At 48.5% G+C, this 18,889-nt stretch overlaps 1 protein-coding gene across 1 annotated transcript; it reads left to right on the top strand.

Annotated features, from left to right (window-relative positions):
* Positions 1-428: 428 nt before the first annotated feature.
* Positions 429-17,640, top strand: si:ch211-207d6.2 (sickle tail protein homolog). The gene is made up of 22 exons (XM_067252958.1): positions 429-726; positions 1,961-2,058; positions 2,463-2,682; positions 2,804-3,002; positions 3,451-3,550; positions 5,988-6,273; positions 6,474-6,684; positions 6,826-7,158; positions 7,329-7,459; positions 7,611-7,777; positions 8,284-8,480; positions 10,225-10,373; positions 10,507-10,654; positions 10,904-11,267; positions 11,366-11,539; positions 11,757-12,090; positions 12,289-12,539; positions 12,656-12,829; positions 13,146-13,265; positions 14,056-15,768; positions 16,415-16,528; positions 17,484-17,640. Exons 1-22 carry the CDS (start codon positions 429-431, stop codon positions 17,508-17,510), a joined length of 5,808 nt encoding a protein of 1,935 aa, XP_067109059.1. The 3' UTR covers positions 17,511-17,640.
* Positions 17,641-18,889: the final 1,249 nt, after the last annotated feature.

The following is an 18,889-nucleotide window of genomic DNA, read 5'->3' as shown; positions in this document are numbered from 1 at the left end:
TGCGAGCGTCACATTCAAGTCTTGCGAAAGAAACTCAGTATTGTAGATGGCTGGATAGTTTGTCAAATCTATAATTCGAAAATGCGCTTGCAAAATTGGATTAATTCGGTTTGACCGAGTTGGATTTTTTTTTCTCTGCAGGTAAGCCTGTAAAACTCTTAAAAGCAGTCTCTGGAGTGCTCGGTCTGAACCGAGGGCTGCAGTCAGCATTGCCATTCTTGCTTGCAGGGAAATGTGTTCGATATTTTTACAGTTAAACTTATTTTAGGTGTCACATTGTGCTTCGGCCTTTCCCTGTAATATAGATATGAACAAAGTCAATATTCACAATAATGTTGTCTCATTTTAACGTGGTGTGCTCTGCTGACTGTAGATAAGAGATTAACAATTGCCTCAAAATAGAGGTTTGTTTTTGTAGCACTCTTAGAATGTCAGCCCAGCCTCAGTCCAGCCTCAGCCTCAGTGTCAGCCTCTCAACCCAGTCTCAGCCTCAGTACCCGCCTCTGCCCAGCTCAGCCTCAGTTTCAGCCCAGTCTCAGCCTCAGTACCAGCCTCAGTCCCAGCCTCAGTACCAGCCTCAGTCCCAGCCTCAGTACCAGCCTCAGTACCAGCCTCAGTCCCAGCCTCAGCGCAGCTCAGCCTCTACCTCTTCCCTAGCCTCAATCTCCCCCTGCAAGCCTGTGCTTCTTACAGTGCTGTATGTGTCAGACTTCTGTGATGTGGAGGGTAACAGCCAGTTGCTTTCAAAGATCTGGCACCTTACCAAACAGACTGGCCATTATAGTCACTGCTTCACCATACATCTGACAGCCATTACTGATCAAAGAGTGGGGCATCTGAGCAATCTCATGCCTGGCCTGATCCAACCTTGCTCAACTTGGGTCCTTTCATCCATATAGTCCTCCTCTCTGCTGCTGCCACCTGGGTAATGGGTTAACCAATGTGTTAAGTGTTAGCTGCTGTCAGAGAGCTATGCAGGCCAGCGTGCCAGCCCAGCACAACAAGCCCATATTGATTTAATGGTTTGGGGGTTCTTCCCCTGAAGCCGTTGTACTGGTCTCCAGCTGGATGGACTGTAGTTTCTATTGACTGTATTGCTGTTTTTACAAGTTTCAAGAGTCTTTATCAAGGTTTGGAATGGATTTAAAATGACTCTCTGAAGGACGCAATGGTAAAGCTATGTCTATGACACCCTTCTGTGTTGCAGTTGTCACAATCAAACAATGTGATAGAAAGCACACTGTAATTTCCTTGTATCTAACAAAGTAATTACCTTGTAAGTAGGTGTTGACACTGGCATTCAGGAAGTCTTAAGTGTTGTCTGGCACAGGCGAAAGAAAGACCCTACAATCTCCAGTTTCAAAGTTTGCCACTCCTTCATACAGTCGATCTCTTCTAGACAAACATCTGTAACTCACATATGACAGATGGGGCCCTCACTCAGGTGCCTGACAGATGGAATGCCAACACCCATAATCATCACGCTACTTCTGTAGGTTCCGTTCTTTGATGTAAAACATACGTGAAATACTGATACAATAATTTGAAGAATCTGCTGATCAGAATTCAAATCAGGCTTATTGCCAGTTATGATCCAGATTATTTCATGCTGGATTTTCCAGCTTTATGAAGACAAGGAGGGTAAACAAGCATCATTTGCTGTGACACGAAAAGAAAAACAGGTCCACACAAGAAGTATTTTACTCGATGTGTAAATCAAGTAGGTTTGCTTCTTTTCCTGAGTCTTGTCCAAATGTCGGATGCAGTCTGACAATCCAACTGTACTAGCACCACTGTGCATGTAAGCAGGTGAACGTTAGGTAAATCTAAGGGGTCGGATGCCCCAGGTGATTACTCACTAGAGTGTGTCAGAGCAACTGCCAAACCTTGTGGTGAAAAAACAGTGAGTCAATGTGTGGGCGTGTACGTGTGTGTGTGAGAGTGTCTCTGTGTGTGTCAGGTTGCACATGTCAAAGAGAATCCATGTATCGGGGACAAATTGAGGAACACATGACTGTGCCCCGGAATGAAATCATCTGCTTGTCTCCTAAATGGGTTGTGGGTGGCTTTGAAATAAACTCTAACTGATGGTTATGGTTACGTTTATAGCCTGCGGCAAATTGACTCTGTGCCAAAGCATAGTATAGAACTGCTGCATCATGCTTCTATTTTGCTTCCGTTTCTGTAATTGACTTCTAGACAGGTTGACAGTTAAGAGACTTGAGTGACCTAGCAAACTTATCCTGCATCAGGATAGTGTTTAGTAGGTGTCAGTGTGTGTGCATCTCTGTGCTTGAGGGGCACATAAAAAACGGCCTCTCTATTGTTGTATTTGTAGCTGGTTGTACAAGTTGCATTCATACACACTCATACAAAGACACAAACACACACTTGTTCATACAAGATTGGGATTGATAGTGTGTTTACAATCTCCCCCAATCTCTCTCTCCCGGGTCCTCCAGGTCAGGACCACACGGACATCGGCGAGCCCACCTCCCGGTGCAGGTGTTGTGGGTGTAGGAGAGCAGCTGGACCCACTCTCTGTGGTGTCCCTGGAGTCCCTGGAGACCATGTCTGAGGAAGACCCTCTGCCTGCTGTCGCTGCCTTTACCCGGGGATGTCGAGCCCGCGCCAGCCTTCCCGTGGCCCGCTCTTCCAGCCAGCCCAGAGACAGGCCACTGGGTAGGTCTTACTTGCTGCCTGTCTGTCTGTCTGTCCATCCGTCCATCTGTCTCTCTCTCTGTCTGTCTGCCACTCCCCTCCTGGTTAAATATCTGTTCCCCCTCTACCCCTTCCTCTCCAGGGGTTCTGTACCTGCAGTATGGGGAGGAGACCAAGCAGATCCGGATGCCTAGTGACATCAGCAGTGGGGACATTGTCAGGGCTCTGTTCGTCAGTGCTTTCCCCCAGCAGCTCACCATGAAAATGCTGGAGTCTCCCAGCGTAGCCATCTACATCAAAGATGACACCAGGAACGTCTACTACGAACTCTCAGACGTCAGGTACGCTCTGCTACAAGTGATCGACAGAGTTTGGTTTTGATTCCATCAAGACTGTATTTAGACCCTTCAAATCAATCCCCAGTTCCAACCCACTGGATTCCCCTACCAATCAAAGAGGCCCATGATTGAGCTCTGTTGTTGTGCTCAAAGGTCTCTCAAGCAGGTCAGGTTCCCCTCGTCCTTCCTCCCCCCCTTCTCCCCCCCCCCCCCCCACATCCTTTTAGTTCAGCTGCACAGGCGTTTCAGCTGCTTTTGTTCCCCAGACAAGAGAGGAGGCCCATGTCTGAGCGTGTGCAGATGTCAGGGTGGCTCCTCTCCCTGGCCACACCCCACTCAGCAGCCAGCCACCCCAGCTCCCCTCAGGACTGGATCACACACACTAACGCACAGTCTAACACACGAACAATACTACACGCACCTGATATCATGCACGTTTGGCCCCGCCCAGGAACATCACAGCCCAGTCCTGTCTAAAGGTGTACCACAAAGACCCCGCCCACGCCTTCAACCGCAACTCGGCCCGGCCCGGCAACTCGCAAGATGGCAGGGTGAGTGTAACTCCATCCCCCCCACCCCGGTAGTGCGGACGGATACGGGCTTAGAACACAGCTTTGTTATGACTCTGCATCATCTTCTGATCTCTCATCTTTTTGTCTCGATGGAATTATCAGATGAAACATGATAGAACAAGATCCATGTTATCATTCGGATTGTTCCGAACCGCTCCTAACCTTGCCGTCTTGTGTGCCATTGGACTGTAGACCCCCGTCTCCAGACCCAGACCTGGTGACATATGTAATAGAATAGTCTGCATTATTACTGTCTATTTTGGGCTCCTGAGATCCTGAGCTCATCAGTCTTAGCCAGTCTTAGGGATCCTTCAGCATGTCTGTGGTGAGTATGAGACAGAGCTCTCTACTGCTCTGTGTACGATCACATCCAGCTAAGCTTCCCCTCTGTGCCTGTTGCCGCCCTCGTAAGCAACCCTAATGCCCCCTGCCCTGCCGTTCTGCTGATGCTGAGCCGCTGGGACAGGGAGAGGATGGCAGACTGATCACTCACGAGCCTGTGAGGACTCCTCAGGGTCTCACAGGCTTCTGGTCACTTTTATCCTTCGTCTGAAACGTCAGTCACATTTCCCGCCTGTCTGTATCCTGTTCCGGGAGATTGCGGTAGATTATCAGGTTAAGGCACAGGAGACTAGATCTCTGATCCGAGGGATGCTTTTCGTAGATTCCCCAGTGGCACCAGTCCATCTCTCTCGCCTCGAACTACAGTAATTACCTCAGTGAAAGGTAGCCGCGGTTTATATCTCAAACCCCAAAAGGGAGTGAGGGAGTTCGGACCCATGTTGAATGTTGTTGGAATCTTCCCGATAGTGGATGTCTGGATCACAGTGAGATGATCCACACTGTGTTTATCTCACGGAGGTGGAGATAAGAGGATGCTGTCTGTCCCTGATATCAGCCCTGGTTTCACTCAGTGAGGGTTCCTCTCATAGATGTACTGCGTCTACATATCTGCATCTGTCAGGAAATAAGTATCCTGCAGCCCTGAGAAATAGCTCCGCTATCTCAGTTACACAAATAAAGTCGTCCCTCTCATCTTCAAGTATGTTTGAGGGTCGCCATGCATGAGAAGCTGAGATGAATGTGGAGGAGGCGAGAGTAAGCCAGGAACCCAACCAACTGGCCAGTACCTCCCCTCCTGTCATCCCCTTTAGACCAGTGAGGGGGTAGGGAGTCAGCTGGGTGAGGGGCAGGGGATTTGAGGAGGCAAGTCTAGGATTGAAGCTGAATCCCTGAGGATGAGGCGTTGCTATGGTATTTCACCAGGTCATCAGGATACTAGGCCACGGGGATCTAGAGACTCGGTAGTGGTAAACACCTGGTTCCAGAACAAACGGCTACTTTATGCTCCTCTAGTCCCTTGACACTTGTGTAGCTAAGGGACGCCTGAGTGGGATTGTAACCTGGATTGGATTTGTTTTAGCTGGAGCTCTGTAGGTCAAAGCCTTACAGGAGCAAGACACTGCAAATGTTAAGACAATATACTGGAGATCTCACATCACATTGAACAGTGAACAGACCTGTAGGGTTAACAATCAAGTAATATAGAAGGAAATTCTGAAATCTGAGTTCCATCTGTTGGAACACGCCCTATTCCCAGATGAAGGATGAGTTATGCTGTTGACATAAACCTGATACAGTACACTTCCTTCTTGCGTCTTGCAACCAGCCTCGACGCTGGCACCTTCATTCACACCTCAGCTCTGAAGACCAAAAAAGCTGCTGACTCCAATGACATTTGCAGTGGCCGATAGAAGTTGCTTACTTGAGGACGGGATGTAGGGACAGAATCGTGTCAAGAATAGATATTCCATGACTATGAGTTCAAAGCAAGAATGCAGAAAAATGTGTAAATTAAGGGGAATTATAAGTTAATGATGATATCTGTCTTGCACGCATGGCTCACATACACACACAGACTTAAAGACACACAGATATAGTACACACACACACGCACAAAACCCGCACATCCAAACGTCTAAACGTTTACGCATGAACAGGCTACAAACACAGGTCACAACACACAGAATTGTATACATTCAGTTCTATTCAGTCTGTATTCTATTCAAGTGCTGGTGCTTCGCTTTTCTCACACATTTGTTTAACCCCATTATCGTAAGAGACGCCAAGCGTGTCTGTTTTGTAAATACGAAACCATGTCCTGACATGTCCAACAAACTGTATTTTCAAGTAAAACCCGAGTAAAACCCAAGATTGTTTTAAAACTTTTTGGCAGATTTTCATTGTGGCCTTTGTCATACACATTTACAACCTATGAACTCCCAGTTGAATCTGTTGATTAATGTTGAACCTTATTTTCTTTAGATCTACAGATACAGATACTGTTAGGTCCCAAACAGTATACAGCAGGCTAGACTTTTGAGTCATGTTGTTTCTTCTGAATGCCGTTCCACAGATACCCAGGGAGATCCTGTATGGAAGCCACAGCCCAGTGCACACCCTCCAGTCCTCCAACCGCAGTGCTCTCCACACGCTGCAGGGTTCCATGTCTCCCCCCACCGCCCGCTCCATGCCCTCCTCTCCCTCCAGGATCCCTTACGGCTCTCGGGGAGCTGGGAGTGCAGGGGGGGCGGGCAGTGCCACGCTGCCCAGGGATCGCATGTCCAGCGTAGGCACAGGGCGCTCCGTGACCCCCTGCCCTAGCAGCAGTGCTATCCTGGAGAGACGGGATGTCAAACCTGGTAACACACTCAACTCAAAAACTGTCGTAGCAATTCTTAATGGAATGTTTTTCATATTGCCTGTGAACATTAAACGTTTTGACTTCCTTCTTTCCTCCATACCTTCCTTCATTCCTACCTGCCTTCCTTCTCACATTCAATCCTTTCTTTCTTTTTTCCGTCTTTCCTTCCTTCCTTTCATCCATTCTTTGTTCATTCAGACGAGGACCTGGGTTGTAGTAAGAGTATGGCACTGGTGGTGCGGGGTGAGGGTGGGGTGTACCCTGACCCTTACTCCACCCTCCAGGAGGGCGGCAGGCTGAGCATCGCCTCGTCACAGGGCAGTGCCCCCGCCCCGCTTGCTGACGTAGTGGACCGAGCATCCATCAAGCCCTACGGAGACATCTTGGAGCAACAGCATTCGCTTTACAGGTAGATAATCCGTCAACATATCTTGGAAAAAAACACATGACATTTTCATCGTAATGGCTAATACATTTGATAAGGTCAAGTTTATCCTTTGATGAAGCCTTCTACTTTCCTGACCTCCCTATCCATCCTCTCTCTCTCCAGGCAGAAGTCCAGGAGGTATGGAGAAAGTCAGCTCCCCCCGATGGGTACCAAAACGCCGCCCCCCTCCCCTCACAGAGTCAGTGAGGTCAGGATGATTGACAGTCATTCGGCGGTTGCCACGGTCGTAGCTGCCCAAGGTCACGTGGCCGCAGAGCGGATGTCTCCCATTCGCCGGTCCCTGAGGCGAGACAGTAACGGGACAGGGGAGGTCATCAGTCGGACGCGGAGCAGTGTGTCATCATCTTCGTCGTCGTCAGTGTTTGTTGACCTCCCTGCTGGGCATCCTGATAGAGTGTTCCAAAGCCCCATCACACCCAATGACCCCCAGACCAGGTAAGAGAGAGAGATAGACAAAGGAAGAAAGAGAGAAAAAGAGAAAGGGAGACAGAAAAAGATCTCTCAATTGTCATATCAGTCAGTCATGTCAGTAGTTTACAGGAAATAATCATAGTATGACAAACCTATACTGGCTCTAAGGCTTGAATATGTGTTCTGTTTTCTAGTGAGCGAATGAAGGCTATGGAACAGCAGATTGCCAGTTTGGCTGGCCTCGTTCAGCATGCACTAGCCATAGCCCCAACCATCAGCGAGGTAGATGGCAAGACTGCTGCCATTCCATTCAACAACAGCCTGGGTAAGTAAACTGCTACCATAATTAAACCTCTGTCCTCATAATCTTACATACTAAAATCTCTATGGTCTTATTGGACAATAGGTCTATGATCCATTCCACTCTATTGATAGATTCATGTAAGTGTATCGATTATTTATGCGTCAACCTGCAGGAGTCTCGCTTGTACCTGCAGCCAGGAGCCCCGCCCCCCTGACGGATAGCTCCGGCTCCTCCCCTCAGGCCCCTCCCCCAGACGCAGTGCTGCAGACAGCCCTGTCGTCAGCCCAGAGGAACGTCTCGGACCTAAGGCTGCAGCTGCAGCAGCTACGACAGTTGCAGGTACTGACTGAGTGCAGACAGCCTCGGCGAGGGTGAGGTGGCTGTTGTGGTTCTGGTGCTCTTCAATCCGTTAGCTAGAGCAGTGGTTCCCAACCCTGGTCCTCGGGGCTCCCTGTCCTGCATGTTTTAGATGTTTCCCTGCTCCAACACACCTGATTCAAATGAATGGTCATAAGCAGGCTTCTGCAGAGCTGGATAAACAACCCATTCATTTGAATCAGGTGTGTTGGAGCAGGGAAACATCTAAAACATGCAGGACAGGCGTGCCCTGAGGACCAGGGTTGGGAACCACTGAGCTAGAGGACGTGCCTGGGGGATCCCTCATACAGAACCAGGAGAGAGAGCTGGGACATGATGATAGGAGATAGGTAGTCCTGTTTGGATTCTGTGACGTGGTTTTCCATGACAAGGCGCAAGAACTGGCACAGTGTAGTGGGATGGGATGGCACTAGCTCATGTCGTGGCGACGTAATACACAAGCGTGACGGGGATCTCTGTCTCTTCAGGTGCAGAACCAGCAGAGTGTGCGAGGCATGCTGAGGATGATGGAGGAGGAGATGGCATCCATGATGGCCGACAGGCTGAGGACCATGGAGGAGAGGCTGAGCAGCTCCAGAGAGCCTGGACACAGGCAGAGAGCTGTTGTGGACCAGGAAAGGCTCCAGTACCTGGGCATGGAGGAGAGGGTGCTCATGCAACTCGGGTAAGAGGATTATCCTCTCTCTTCTTCTTCTTCCTGTGATGAGTTTAGCTCGTTTAATCGTTGTGATAACTGAAATTTGTAAGGAAAGCTTGGTTGATTATTTGGCTCATACTGAACATTAGTTTTTTTCTACAAATGGAGGGCACTAGTCCCATAAGATCCTCCTTTTCTCTGCCTTTCCTCCTTGGCCAAGGTATCAGATACACCTCCATCCTGCTCATGATTTAACTGTTAATCATGTTTTGACTGCAGCTTAAGGTTCAAACCAAAATAGTTATAATAATAACTTATGTAATAGCCTAATAGTGTACTGGCATGTGTAATGACTTGAAATAAGTGTGGTAATTAGTTTCTTATGTAAGATCATTTTCCACATTTTTGTCCACTTTGAGTTATTTTTCATGATTAATTCAAGCTATTCCAGTTCTGTACTCGGTGGTGAGCTGTCAAGGCCACTGTGTCAGACAGAGCGTCTTGGTCAGGCATGACTGGTCACAATTACAGACTCACCAAGCAGAGACCTTTAGGAATATAGAGCCAGGGTGCTCACCTAATGGTCTGCAGAGGAATGCATGGTCACAAAGGAAAAATAAGAGAGCACACTTGGAAATAAGCTCTTGAAAAATCTCTTGCCACATGTGGAAATGTCTGTGACACTAGCGTAGGTCAGGGGTCACAATTTTACCAAAGTGGTTAATGAACCAGGAAAATAGGAGGACTTTTTGGGGATCCCTATCTAAAGACCAAACAAAAGCTACCTAGCACCATGTGGGGTCTTCTGTCTGTGTTTGCGAAGGCTATGTTGATTGTTACCCCCCCTCCCATATTGTGATACTATTTAACTGCCCTTCATTCCTGTATTCTTTGTCCAGTCCTCTGAGATGCTCAGCTTGAGTGTATCAGACAACTGCACCTTACATATATGTAATAAATACTTCGATTTTGTCTTGAACTTGGTACTTTCACAGCATGAGGGTAAACAAGTGACTTCTTCACTTGGCCTAGGGCACAGGAGAAAACATGAGTGCGCAATACAGGACAATACTAAACTACTGTAAACCTAAGAGTGCATAATCCAGTAATGCTGGAATTAGTTTCTTCTTTACATGGCTTCCTGCCATTTAATGTCAAGTAATTCTCAACATTACTGGTAATGAGAGTCACAAGAGTTCATAGGACGATGGTTAGCTCACTATTGCTACTTGTGTTCTGGTGTATCCAGAATCTGTCACACTTGATTGATATATTTTCCAGGGAAGTTCTTTATTGACTTGAGACATGTGACTGCTTGTTTTGTGTGGCTTGTGAGTTTCAACTCACCTGGATATACCTGGGTTTCCAGGTATATGTTGATTTTGAGTTGAACTTGAAACATCAGTTAGTATGTGTGGGATACTCCCAATTATTCATTATTTACATGCACCTATCTGGTGAGAATCTGTCTGGTAGGTCTTTAAGACGAGGTCTTTACATAGACATAGACAGAGTTCTCAGACACATGCTGACAGAGTTACAGAACATGCAGAACAGGTTAGCAACCTGGCAGAGGGGCAGATGTTACTCAAGCGAAGATCCTGAATACAAGATCTTGTCTAAGATACAAAGAGAAAACAAAACTAGGTGGTGGAATCAAAAGAAAGAAACATTTCAAATTAGCCATCACTTTACTCTTGTTTTGGTGATGGACGTCCATTCCGTCTCTCCATTCCATCTCTCTATTCCATCTCTCCATTCTGTTGTTCAGGGACTTGGAGGAGTATGTGGACCAGCTGAGGACAGACTCCTCCCCCTCGTCTACCTCCCACCCCGGACAGCTGTCCGTTACCCTGAAGGACGTTGAGGAGGGGGCAGTCAACCTGAGGAGGGTGGGTGAAGCCCTGGCCGGGCTGAAAGGTGAGGCTCAGGCAGGATGACCTGTGTGCATCTGCATGGACAGGTGGTTGGAGCTTAACTCACTTTTCTTCTTCTTCCCCTGTCCTTCTCCTTTTCCTCTCCTCCCTCCTCCCCCTCGGCCTCCTCCCCCAAGCGGAGTACCCCTCCCTGCAGGGGAAGATGAGGACGGTGTTGAGAGTGGAAGTGGAGGCCGTGCGCTTCCTGAAGGAGGAACCTCTCAAGATGGACAGCATGCTGAAGAGGGTCAAGGCCCTGACAGAGACTCTGAGTGGACTCAGGAGGTACAGATCAAACCAGTAGGAGTTTGTGGGTGTATGTTGGAGGGGGGACGGGGGGGTTGTCCTGGTTGAAACCCCTTACTGAGACATGGAGACTTCCCTGTCATGATTAGGAAGAGGAGAACTCCTCCTGTCACTGCTAGATTGCTGTAAATCTAGAATATCTCAACAGGTCTCACCTGTCATCAGTTGTAGAGCTCTCCAGTTCAGCTTCCCTGACCTGTAAAAGCTAACAAGTTGTGTTGTCTTCAGATATGTGACAGAGAGCCACTCTCATGGTCCTGAGGCCGGGTCTGGGGCAGCCAAGCCAGCCACCATGGAGGGTCTGGAGGAGATGGAGGAGTCCCTCGACCCTATCCTGAGACCCAACCCCGCCCAGCAGTCCCCCAAACCCCAGCCCCGTTCCTCGGTCCGCCCCCCTCTCGCCGGCCCCCCCACGAGGCCTGACCCCACGCCCGCCTCAGCGACGCCTGCCTCTCCGGGCGCCGGCCCCCGCGTAAGGAGCTCCCCTGCGTCTATCGTAGCATGCCAACACGCCGCGTCCTCTGCTCCGACGCACCACCCTCCCCCCCCACTCACCCCCACCCACGGCCGAGACACGCCCACTGTCGCCAAGGTTACTGATAGAATTCTTGATTTGTTTTAAACATTTGTTTACCCTACGTAGTCGCTAGGGCGGTTAAATAATGGTATGGTTTTCCCTGATCCACCAAGGTGAGCCCAAGAAGTCGAGAGGGCAGCCCCGCCCTGCAGAAGAGGGTGGGCCCCTGGAGAGTGGAGGGGAACACCCCCTCCTCAGGCGTCGCAGAGACCACCACACGACCGGCACCACTCGGCGAGAGCCAAGCCAGCGTGGGCCCCATCACACCCCCTGCTACAGATGCTGAGGTAGGCGGTGTGGTCTTTTACGATTAGTCGACATTTATTGCATTTGTATTTAACACCTTTTTCAATTAAAATGTGTGAAATATAATAACAAATTTGAACATTTCAAATCATGATCTCTTAGGTGAAACGTTGAAATACCCACGAGAATAACCCATTATGCATCCATTGAATTTGATATGTTTTCTTTCTGTTTTCTGATCTTTCCTGATCTCTTCAGACTACAGAGGAAGCGGTGAGGGAGGTGAAGCAGAGCGAGACTTCCTCCTCAAACCCCAGTGACTTTGACCAGATGCTCCAGGAGGCCCAGGCCAGCCTGATGAGAGCCATACCCGACCTAGAGGTTCCTGAGCCTGGGGAGGATGCCTCCTCTGGTCCTCCTACCCCTCCAGACCAGCCAGCCACAGTCCAGGCTCCGCCAGATAAAGCCACAGCCTCCCAGCCTCCACCAGCCTCAGACATGGATTCTCAGTCCCTGCCCCCTGCAGGTCTCCCCTCTGGCCTAACCCTGCCAGATGAGGTTGACGCCCCTCAGCCAAAACCAGCAGCCAGAGGTTAGACACTGGCACAGTAAACAAGACTGGATGCTTTGAATATTAGATGAGCTCTGCGGAATGAGATCAAATGCTTTCCTTTTCTTTAATGAGAAGGTTTTTTTTTTATACATATTTTGGGTCCCATTCAAAGACACGCTGTATTGACCTTTTGGCTCAACCTGACCGGTTTGCGTGTGGTGTGTGTATCTCTGACAGAGGCAGCTCAGTCCTCCCCGGTCCCGGCTGAGCCCCCAGTCCAGCCCGGCGCTGAGCGCCCCCCCAGGCCCATGGTGGAGAAACCTCGCAGGCCCAGCGTGGAGAGAGAGAGGAGACAGAGCCCTGACATGGCTGGGAAGTCTCCTCCTCCACCGCCCCCTCGCAGGTTCTACCCCGCCAGCCCCGGGCTCACCACTGGGAGGTCAGGAGAAGTCATCTACACCACACGCAAGGAATCTGTCACCACACAGGTGTGTGTGTGTGTGAGCGAGCAAGCGCACCCATTTATGTGCTTTGTACACGAAACCGGTTTATGTGTTGTCAAAATGCAATTGAACACATGTTGGACTCTGTCTGTATCTGTCAGGAAGAAGAAGAGGAGGTGGTGGTGGTTCCTCAACCTAAACCCATCAGACAGCCCCCTGAAGTCAAACCCAAACCTCAGACCACCCTCCTTCCTCCCCCTGCCCCGGCCCCGGCCCCCGAAACCGAACTTCAGGAGGAAGAGGAGGAAGAAGATCAGTTCATGAAGGAGCTACAGGTAAACAAAAACACGGTCAGGTCCTAATTGACGCTACCCATACAGTTACAATGTAGTACTAATTAATTACACATTAAAATCGGATGATTACGCCGTCATCCTGTGGGAGTGGGACTATACTGCCATCTCCTGGTCAACAAAGGAATCACCATGAAGTTTCTGTTAAAGTTACATTAACATATTTTAGTCTCCGACTGTGTTAGAGGAACCAACCTTGGCTGTTTCTGACACCATTCCAGCTTTATGTGCCCTACACATGGAAGTCATTTATATTGTTTTAATCCCTGACCTTTGACCTCACCTTTGACCTCCCCAGGTGTTTCAGAAGTGCTCTGTGAGGGAGGTAGGAGCCAGGTGTGTGGTTGACCTGTCAGGCTCTGCCTCCAAGGCTAGAGAGATAGAGACACAGCCTTCTGTCTTACCCCCACACACACAGGTAACTCGTCTAGAGGGGTCACTGGATGAACACTAATTTGCTACCGAAATAATTACTTACTTTCTCAATCTAACCAGATCTGGTGGGTGTGTGTGTTTCCTGGTTAACATACTTAACATACACTTACTCACATCTTCACTACCTAAAACTAACCTGAACTCTCATTGTACAACGTGTCTCCTACCTCTGGGGTTTGCGGTCGCCACGGCAATGGATCAACTTTCTTCAGTTTCTTCAGTACAGGCACCTGAGAAAAAGGTTTCTTCAATACTGGCACTGACATCTCTTGCATCTTACCTTTTCAAACTGAAAGGAAGACTGTGATGAAATCATGTTATGTGGCTGGCTCACTTTTCAATATATCATGTGCATGTGCAGGCAGTCTGTGCTGCTCCAGTCTCTCTCCTCACTGCTCTGTGCCATGCTTGTCAGTCCTGAGGTGATTCATGGGTGGAACTTTCTTTTCATCCGGAAAACGTTTCCTTTCATGGTTCTGACAGTTCCATGGTACTAATGTTGGCTGAGATCACTCGATGTTCATCCACTCACACCAGGTACTACTTTCTGTTCTCTTCCATTCTGTAATAACTACACTAATTGTTCTCTTGCTACGGTGTAGCAGGTCTGCATTCCTCTTAATGTGTCAAAGAAAACCTCTATGTTCCAAAACATATACCTAGTTGGCCCTAGCCCTGTCAGGAATGACCTTTTATCCTCTCTTACAAGGTTTTCTACTGACACAGCCAGTATACATTATTATGACAAATACTTTTTTCATCCTGTCTTCCAGGTCATGTATTACGTCACGGCTCAGATGTCCAATGAGAATGTGTCATCCGGAGTGATTGACCAATCCAAAGGCAAGGGGGGGACCCTGCCCTCCTCACAGGTGGCCAATTGTACTGCTCCTGATCTAACCCAGCGGCCAGAGTTACTAACACCAGACCAGTTACCTTCTTTGTACGACATCCAAGATGGCGTGCCCAACTCAGAGCAAGTGGTAGCTGGACTGGAAGAGAGGGAGAAGAGCTCAGGAACTGAACAAGACATGGGGGGTCCTGTTCAGGTAGTGGAGGTAGTCAAGCAGATGCCTTCCTCAATATCAGGCCCTGCCGTGAGTCAAGTTGTATCTCCACCCGTCCTTCAGGACAGTGTTCCAGGACGCCAGTGTTGCATCAGGACCTCGCCAACATGGCCGCAGGTTCAGAGTAACAAAGCAGGTCCCGTTTGTACAAGCGGCCCCCCTCCCTCACCATCTCCACAGAGTGTGATTGACACCCAGGGCAGCCAACAGGAGGTGTTGATGAGGTCATCTCTGGCTTGTGCCAGGTACACAGAGGAGGGCAGCAGCCTGAATCCCGACCTACCAGAACAAGAGGCCCCGCCTCCTCCCCCTCCCTCATTGGACAACATGGCCTTTATGATCACCAATAGCAAGGTTCAGGCCCTGTCGAGGGGGGAGTATCAGCAGCTGGTCCGCACCAGCGGATCCCAGGTCCAGACTGTCACTGTGAGCAATGGTGATGCTACCTCCACTGACCAGCAGGAGGAGCACCATGATAACCAGTATGACAGGAAGCCTGTGATCTTCGTCTTTGACGAGCCCATGGATATCCATTCGGCTTACAAGAGGCTGTCCACCATTTTTGAGAGTGAGGAGGAGCTGGACCGGATTCTGCCCTCACAGGGGTGCATCCAGGAGGAAGATGAAGAAGAAGAAGAGGAGGAGACAGGGAGAAGTTTACATCAGGTAACAACCAGCAGGGATGTAGTGGAGGTGAAGAATGAAGCCGTTCTTCCAAACTCTGTAAACACCTCAACTGGGATCCCCTCAATTGTGGTTGTACAGAGGAAGGCAAGTGGCACATCAGATGACCAGGCAAAAACTGAGAACACCAACGACAACAAGCAGGAGACAAAAAAGAAATTCAAATTCAAGTTCCCCAAAAACAAACTGGCAGCCATTAGCCAGGCCCTTCGGACTGGCACCAAGACTGGCAAGAAAACTCTGCAGGTGGTGGTGTACGAGGAGGAGACTGGACAGGTAGAGGAAAAGACCACAAAGGAAATAAAGAGGTTGGAGATCACCCCCAAACCCCACCAAGACCCCAAACATGGAGCCACTGTAACGAATACCAGTAACTCCGTGTCTTCATTGGGTTCTCCCTTGAGGTCAGACTCCCAGAGCAGGACTGAGGTGATCTGCAAGAGTGCCTATGACTCCATAAACAGTCTGGAAGAGACCATCAAACAGCTGGAGATCACCGTGGACACCATAGGTGTCTCCTCACCCAAGACACATAACCCAGGGTCCCGTCAGAAGCCTCGGTCGCCCTCCACCGCCACCACCGTCTCCCCTGCCATCCCAGCCAAACAGGAGAGGGAGGGCAGCACTTCCAAGAGACCCGCCTCTCAGGGGTCCAAGGCTCCCAAAGCTCCACAGACTAAGAAGGCCAGATCACAACTCCCCAAGCCGACCCTGGCTGTCTCCACCAAGAAACAGGTCTACTTCACGCTCCCATACTCCCTTGCTTCTAACTCTACCTGGTGGCTTGGTCTCTGGGGCGCACTCTCCCTCTAACTAATGACTCTAAAGGGTTACCATGTCCTTTAACCAATAGGTTAGCATGTTGTGCTTTAGCCTGGTACATGTTTAAGACCTTTCAGGTGCCAATGAAGGATAACAGGGAGAAGGTGCTGTCATGTCTAAACTGACATGATTGTAGTCCTCTTGCTTAACATAATCTGACACGATTGTAGTCCTTTGTCTTAACATCAGCTGAGATTGAGTCCTCCGCGATTGTAGTCCTCTGGGTTTTTTATGTCTGGTTTGTCCTTCTGTCTCCCGTGTGCACACTCTGAACAGTGAACAGCAACGGTTTCCCTTTCAGAATGACTTTTGAATGAATTTTCGAAAATGACCGGCTTCTAAATGTGGTTGTTGACTGCTGAGTTTGTCTTCAATGTTGGCGATGCAGGGTGCTGGCTGGTACATCAAAGCATGCTAACAACTCCCTCTAAGGTTGGGTTTCAAGGACAGCAGCTTCTTCCATTCTTATCCTATCTCACCCCAAATCAGTTCAATCAGTACCTATTTCATAACCTTTGTGTTCCCTTTTGTCTGTTTGGTTCCGTCTATTTTGTAACAGACTGGCAGTGCCCCCCCCTCCTCCAGTCGTCTGGGCCCATCCAAGCCATCTGGGTCGCCTGACAAACCAGCCAAAGGCCAGAGTCTGCAGGACAACCAGAGGCAGTTCCGACAGGTATTTTCACTGTGAAACTGGTACAGTACTGCTTTAATACTGCATTCGTACTATGCTAGTACTATGCTAGTATATCAACAGCCCCTGTCTGTCACTTTAGAGTTTAGTGAAGTAGACGGAAGCACTGGTGAAGACTGTAAATGATTGGCAGACACGATTGTGGTCGAACCGACTGTGCTGTATTGTGAGCCAACCCTATGGATGTCTGGTTCCCCTCTCTGGGAGGTTGTGTCCTGTGTATGGCCATGGTCACTGTCTTGTGTATGGCCATGGTCACTGTCCTGTGTATGGCCATGGTCACTGTCCTGTGTATGGTCACTGTGTACCTTCTTCTACAACCTCTACTCTTCATCTTTAACTGTCCATGCTACAGCCTACATTGTACACTTTTGATTTTTTCTTTATGCCCTAACAGTCTACACCATTTACCGTGCGTCCTGCATCCTATGCCTACTTTCCGTACATTCACCTAGGTTAGGTGTGTTCGCTTTACACATCATCTCTTGTAGTTAAGCTACTTTCATTTCCATTTCAAACTCCTGATTACCCTCACTCTCTGTAAGGCCTCTGCATCAAGTACCAAGTACTGTTTTAGGTTTTTTTATAACATGATGCTCAGTGATTATTGTGTTATTGTGATTATTACTATTAACCCCTCTCTTGCCTTTTTTAACACCTGTGTGATCGTCCTCCATCTCTGTCTGCAGGCTAACAGAAGTATTAAACAAGCTGGTGCGGATAGTAATCACTCTTTCCTTGCTTTACCTGCTTCTAAGATCCCAGCCTTCTGTCATAGTTTGGGAAAACAGACATCCGTGGCATCACTGTCTGCTCCCTTTACTAATGTCTCTAACCCTGTCAAATCACCCCCCTCCCCGTCCTCCTCCCGCTCCTCCTCCAGTCACAAATCTGCTATTCCATCTCTTAATCTGAGTCGTCTCGTCCCCATGTGTAGCCACGCCTCCTCGCAGTCCCCCGGTAACGCCTCTCCCAGAATGCCGAGCCCTTCCCGCAATGACAAGTGCCAGCACCTCTCCCTCTCGCAGAACCAAACCAGCCGACACAGCACCAGCCCCTACTCTTTCTGTTCATCCTCTTCCTCCTCCTCTTCCTCGCCCTCCTCTTCCACCTCCTCCTCCCTGTCTCCCACCTCCTCGTCCCCCTCCCCTCCCTCCCCGTCCCTCCTCTCCCCCACGGCTGGGAGTCAAGGTGGGAGGACGTCCGCACACATACCCAGCTTCCCCGGCCACAAGATGCACACCGGGAGCAGAGGCAGGATCACTAACACACCAGCACCGTCCTCCAAGGACATGTCCTGATCGCTGATCTCATGTAGCTCAGTAAAGATTGGAGGGGAGTTCTCTGTCTATAGCCACTGACTGGAGAGGCATAGTGTGCTTTTATCCTGTTTTTCTACTCTACTCTGTCTTGCCATCTATAGAACAGATCATCATCGGTGATAATGTTACCCTTTAACAGGAGAACTATTCTTATTAGTACCAAGGCCCAGAATAAATATTTTTTTACATTGAATCAATAGGCACCAAAAATATATAAAGTGTGAGAAACCAAAGAAGGATGTTTATGATTTGAAGAATACTTACACTAGCTGTGAGGGGAAATTGCTAATTTCCTACAGCTGAAACAAGCTGATTCAGTACCTTTAGTCAATGGATGGAGTCCTCAGTTTTACTGTTAAAACCAGCTTTTTGAATAGAACCCCACATTCACAATCTATGTTGCATCCCAATTGTAAAAAAAAAAATGGTGCACTTGTATACTCATGTATTTAAGTCATGTTGAGGTTTGAACATAGAGTATATGTCTGTTTTATTACAATTGATGTGAGAGGTGTGTGGTGTGTGGTTTTTCGTGAAAATGTATTTTAGTTTTTTTTTATATAGGCTCTCAAGAAATGTGAGTTATAACAGAAGTCTTACCAAATTATAATGCACTAAATTACGTAAAGAATATATAGTTTAAAGAAAGATGAAAATGTATGCAGATCTGGGGTTGATGAAGGTATACAGTTACATTTTTTATCTAACAATTGTTGGTGAATTGGTTTTGTGCTTATCATCATAGATGTGCGATGAGGTGTTTGAGACCTTTGACTAAATGAGCTTGGTGTTTCTCCAAGTAACTATGCACTGCCAAACACCTTCCACTGTAGCTGAAAACAGGTTTGTAACCCATCTAACTACTTTCTCCACTATTCAAACAAAACTGGATGTGCTAACACCAAAGTATTTTGGATTCATCATGTTATGAGACAAACACGATGTGGACATTTTTATTTTGCATACAGTACCTTTAAGATGTTTGAACAATCACAGCTTATGAAAGACTAGAACAGGATGG

The sequence above is a fragment of the Osmerus mordax genome, chromosome 16, assembly GCF_038355195.1.
Source record: "Osmerus mordax isolate fOsmMor3 chromosome 16, fOsmMor3.pri, whole genome shotgun sequence".
NCBI classification, from domain to species: Eukaryota; Metazoa; Chordata; class Actinopteri; order Osmeriformes; family Osmeridae; genus Osmerus; species Osmerus mordax.
The sequence above is the reverse complement of the archived record's forward strand: the minus strand, read 5'-3'. Positions and strand labels throughout refer to the sequence as shown.

Coding starts and splice junctions, on each gene's coding strand:
- si:ch211-207d6.2 (XM_067252958.1), top strand. CDS start 429: ATGTCAGCCCAGCCTCAGTCCAGCCTCAGCCTCAGTGTCAGCCTCTCA. Junction 727..1,960: donor AGACTTCTGTGATGTGGAGG/GTAACAGCCAGT, acceptor TGTGTGTGTCAG/GTTGCACATGTCAAAGAGAA. Junction 6,274..6,473: donor GAGACGGGATGTCAAACCTG/GTAACACACTCA, acceptor TTGTTCATTCAG/ACGAGGACCTGGGTTGTAGT.